At 39.3% G+C, this 5,075-nt stretch overlaps 1 protein-coding gene across 2 annotated transcripts; it reads right to left on the reverse strand.

Moving 5' to 3' along the window:
- Positions 1 to 958: 958 nt before the first annotated feature.
- Positions 959 to 4,643, reverse strand: LOC111902058 (probable beta-D-xylosidase 2). Of its 2 annotated transcripts, none has more exons than XM_023897930.2 (4): positions 4,104 to 4,643; positions 3,283 to 3,564; positions 2,663 to 2,930; positions 959 to 2,575 (listed from the first exon to the last, which is right to left on the reverse strand). In XM_023897930.2, exons 1-4 carry the CDS (start codon positions 4,281 to 4,283, stop codon positions 1,209 to 1,211), a joined length of 2,097 nt encoding a protein of 698 aa, XP_023753698.1. In that variant the 5' UTR covers positions 4,284 to 4,643; the 3' UTR covers positions 959 to 1,208. The 2 variants fall into 2 exon arrangements, with proteins under 2 accessions (XP_023753698.1, XP_023753697.2); XM_023897929.3 differs by having other exon boundaries at positions 4,099 to 4,639.
- Between the last annotated feature and the right edge of the window lie 432 nt (positions 4,644 to 5,075).

The following is a 5,075-nucleotide window of genomic DNA, read 5'->3' on the forward strand; positions in this document are numbered from 1 at the left end:
GGGTATCGTAGTTGGAATAGGGGGAGGGGGCAAATTCAAAAGGTTGAGACAATGGAGGAAGCAATGAAGTGGAGCAAGGTGACTGATGGAGAGAGTCATGAAAAAATTAATGATAGTTTTGGTGTACCATTTGTGAAAAGATAGTTGAAGGGGTGTTAATAATGTTGAGTTTTTGGTAGGTCCTATTTTTTTTTCTTTTAAGAATTAATATAACCACATAATAATAATAATAATAATATTTCAATTATTTTATATGGCTTAGGCCCAACAATATAAAAAAGTAAAACAATAGAAACCATTCATATCAAGAAACAAATTTAGGGTTGATATGTACAATCAGGGGAAACCATAAGAACCGTTTATGCAATTTTGTCTACATTAATTGATGGGTTCGATTAATACTATCATGGTGTAGCTTCTCATAATATCTTCTTTCTTTCTTTTTTTACCTTTTAGGTTCTCATTTTTGTTCAATTTTATGCAAAGGCCAACAATTAATCTTATAGTTGTTTTTTATTTAAACTTATTTTAATTATATCACATATGATATGACTAGACAGTGTTGCTAGTCTAAATAATAATGACACATTTGTTATATAAGACTTTTTATTATTCAAAACGACAAAACTTCATAATTAGAACTAATAATATATATTGTAAAACATCATTGCTTACGACTGCTAGTCATATCATATGCAATATAATTGTCATGTTGTAATAGACTTTTGTGTATAAATAAGGGTGTTGCCGATTGTGAAAAGATGATAGTTGTTTTGTTCAAGACTTGAGTATTTTCAAAGTTTTTCTTGTTGAACTTGGATGTTGGATACACTCTGAAAGTAGTGATTATAAATTGGGGGATGCATATGTTAGCGATTCCATTTAGGAAAATCTCTTATGACCTAAAATACCAAATTACCAAAAAATTGTAGCAAAAAGAAAAACCAAGTCTCGCAGCTTTGACCCAATTCAAGTTGTTCATATTTTAACCTAAAAAATATACTAATCAAAATGAAAAGAACCTTCTACTTAAGTTTTCGTATTTTGCCTAATTCTGTAATTGAATGAGCCGAGCAACCTTTGTTATTGCCAATCTTTAGCAATTGAAGTTATATATAGTGGAGAAGATTCATCCATCTATCCTCCCGTCTGATATTTGAGGTATACTTTTATATTTGTGCTTATGAATGCCAAAATCCAGCAAAAATTTAGGACTTGATCACCCCTAGGGGAGTCGATTGAATGGAGAGAAGATGTTTGATATCGCCAATGTGAAGACTATGTTGACCCATAGGAATTCTCCTAACACCAGACCTGTCAACAACACTCAAGAACTTGCAGACATGAATGTTTATAGGCACCCTGAGCTGTGTCCTAGCTGGCACATGCACCTTCGCAAATGCCACCAGCTGTTTGTGTGGACCCCAGTGACCAACCGGTGGGGTCGAGTACACAAGCAGCGTATGTGACCCATCTTTAGACCCTGTATTCTTAACATCCACTTGTAGACCAAGAGAAAGGCCACCACACTTGGCATGCGTCACCCTTATTGCATTGTTAGTAGTAGTTGTTGTTGTATTCCTATGGCGGCCGTCAACTGGAACCGTGAAAATTGCAGGAGCAGTAGCGAGCGTGTGAATGAAATTAGAGTAGCTGAGGCCATGACCAAAAGGATACACAAGAAGGGGGCCTTTGTAGAAACGATAAGTCCGACCTGGGTAACCCGTTGCTTCGTTTGATCTCATGTCCATTGTTGTCATTGGCACCTTGGAGAGGTAATCTTGTTTATACCAAGTCATTGGTAGCTTTCCTCCTGGATTATGTGTTCCAAACAACACATCAGCAATGGCAGTGCCTCCAGCTTGGCCAGGGTACCCAACCCAAAGAATGGAACTGACTTTAGGGTCATGCTCAGCAAAAGACACATCAACAGGCCCTCCAGACATGACCACCAATATGGTGGGTCCCTTTGATGCTGCAGCAACTTTGGTTACAAGTTCTTGTTGATAACCTGGTAAAAGCAATCCATCTCTGTCTTTGAACTCTGCCTCTATCGACTGGTCCAAACCCATGACCAGAACAGTTGCGTCTGCCTGGCGAGCTGCAGCGATGGCATCACCAAACAAATGAGCATTCTTGCAATTCACGTTGGAGCAACCCCTGTGGTGAATGGTTCGTGTGTATCTCCCCATTCCTTGGAGAGGAGTTGTGTATCCACATGCAATACCAGCATAGTTTCCGATCATTGTCACGGTTACATCTGAATTAGGCCCAATAACAGCAACACTACGGTGGCGTCTTTGGGATAAAGGCAGTGAAGGCCCATGGTTCTTGAGAAGAACAATCCCTTGTCTTGCTGCTTCCAGGGCAAGCTCCTGATTGCTTCGGGTGCACACATCCCTTGGCCCAAGCTTACCAAACACATCATCCCCTGATCCGTCAAACATCCCTAGTCTCATTTCAACTGTAAGGCTGTTCACCAATGCACTGTCCACATCAGTCTCCTTCAACAGACCTCGATCCATTGCACCCTGTGTGTGGATTCCTAGGAATGGCCCACAGTCCAAATCCAAACCTAAAAAATATAAGTATATTGTATATTAGTATAAGCTAATTATTTTTACTCGTTACTCAAATATTTTGATGATAATTAATTAACCACCTGCTTTGATTGCATCTGCAGCAGCTTCTTCAGGGGTGGCAGTGTAGTGTTGATTATCAAACAATACTCCAACAGAGTCGCAATCTGAGACTATGTACCCATTGAGTCCCCAAGCCCCACGAATGGTGTCACGAAGAAGTCTAGGGTCAGCACAGGTTGGAATCCCGTTGACTTGATTGTAAGAGCACATCACACTTGCCACCTTCCCTTGCATCACACATTCTCTGAATGGTACTTCAAATGTATCTTTCATTTCCTGCTTGCTTACCTGCTCCATTCACATTCACATTCACACTCACACTCACACTCACACTCACACTCATTCATTAATTCACATTAATATATATATATATATATATATATATATATATATATATATATATATATATATATATATATATATATATATATATATATATATATATATATATATATATATATATATATTATCATCACACCAATCGAGGCATTCATTAATTATTGGTTCAATATATAGTGACTGTCACTGTCAGTGCACCTATTTCCAAAATAAGAATATCAATCACGATTCGGGTCTCTCGATCATACATTCACACTCATACCGATTATAATAAAATTATTGAAAGTAACGACGTGTTTACCTTGGCATTAAAATGGAAGCGATCGACCCCACTCCAGTTATCAAGATCGTAGGCAGTGTAGTGCTTGCAACACGCAGCCACCTTGAGGCGGTCACCAGGGAGGTTGCCCTGCAGTCCTCTGACATATCTGGCGGCGTATTCACCGGCGACTATTGGGTCTTCACCGGGAGTCTCTTGGCCTCTTCCCCATCTTGGGTCTCTAAATATGTTCACGTTTGGGCTCCAGTATGTTAATCCTGCCATGCCTCCATTGTACATTGCTCTGGCTTCATCAGACACCACCTAAACCCCACCCCATATATATAAATATATGAATATGATGACAAAATCAAGATTAATGGTGCTGTTGGCAATGCATCTACTGATTAACTAATTGAACTACAAACTTACTATGTGTTTCAACACAGGAAAAAAATAATAATAATAAACTTAATTCAGGACAGTTCATTTTCGTAAATGGAAAGACTTAGAATCTTCTAGCATGTGGTGAGCCTGAGACGTACCGTTATATTTCTATTTTTGTTAGAAGTGGTAGTATTTTTTTTTTTTTCACAAAATAAGCTACGCATATTGCTTTTTAAAAGTCTTTTCCATAAAGGCTGAAAAAGAAAGGGAATATATACAAGTTATAGGTAAAATTACGTAAATACCCTACCCTTACCCTTGGTGCATTGCTTTGGAAATATAACTTAGCTTGTCAAAGACTTTGATCACCAATCACCACTACCATTTTGAAATGATTGTTTTGGTTTAGTTTCATTATTAATTATTTCATTTGTAAATTGTAATAAAGTTATGATGATCTAGAGAACTCACCCTACCGATTTCTTCCCATAAAGACGCATTGAAGGAAGCAGCGGTGGTGATGACCTGAGGGAATGCGGTGGCGCCAGGGAAGTCACCACCGAATCTGGTTCCAGGACCCACATTAGAGACCCCATGAAGAGCCTCCGACCACCATTCATACCCCAGCATCCCCAGGCGGGGCACTGCCGTCGCATTGTCCACCAACAGCCCGACCTTTTCTTTCAATGTCAGCCGGCTGAGCAAGTCCCTCACTCTCTCTGCAATTGGCAGTTTAACCTTGCAAAACGGCAAGTCCTTCACGGCGGCGTTACTGGGGTCGCATGCAAATGGGTGACGTTGATGGTCGGCATGTCCGGCCGGCCAAGAGACGAGGAGGAGGAAGAGAATAGGAAACAAGTACTGAGGTAGCAGGGTGTTGGCGGGCATATGCATTTTTAATTTTCTCCCTGCAGTCCCGGTGGTGGTTGTGAAATTAGAGGGGTAAGGCGTTGTGTATATATAACAACTGAATGATTGAGGTTTGGGTATGGGCATATATATCATTCTTTAACTAAATCATATCCGTGTCCCTAATTTAATCATACTGCCTTGAGTAAAACAAAAGTACAAAATTAATAATTGCTTTTGGTGCAAGTTGTGTGGTGTATATATATATATATATATCGATTAAAAGCATCTTCGAATAGTAGCAAGTTAGAAACAAAAAGAAGAAGTCGGGTTGTTATGAATGGAAGTGAAAGAAATCGTTAAGTATACAATGAATATGGCACGTGGCAAGTTGTTATTTGTGGTTTGAGGGGTCGAATGGGCCCATAATAGAAAAGCTAAAGAGTACGGGAGGAGTTTTTTTTATTGTTTTTTAAAAGGTCAAGTTGTAGGAATATGGTGTCAGGGAGATAAGGTTATCCATTTCTATTTATATTTTACTAAAGGATCATCGGGGTCATTGGAGGACTAGTGAGTGCCAGTGCATGTGGTAGAGACGG

This window comes from Lactuca sativa, chromosome 9, assembly GCF_002870075.4.
Source record: "Lactuca sativa cultivar Salinas chromosome 9, Lsat_Salinas_v11, whole genome shotgun sequence".
In the NCBI taxonomy this organism is placed as follows: Eukaryota; Viridiplantae; Streptophyta; class Magnoliopsida; order Asterales; family Asteraceae; genus Lactuca; species Lactuca sativa.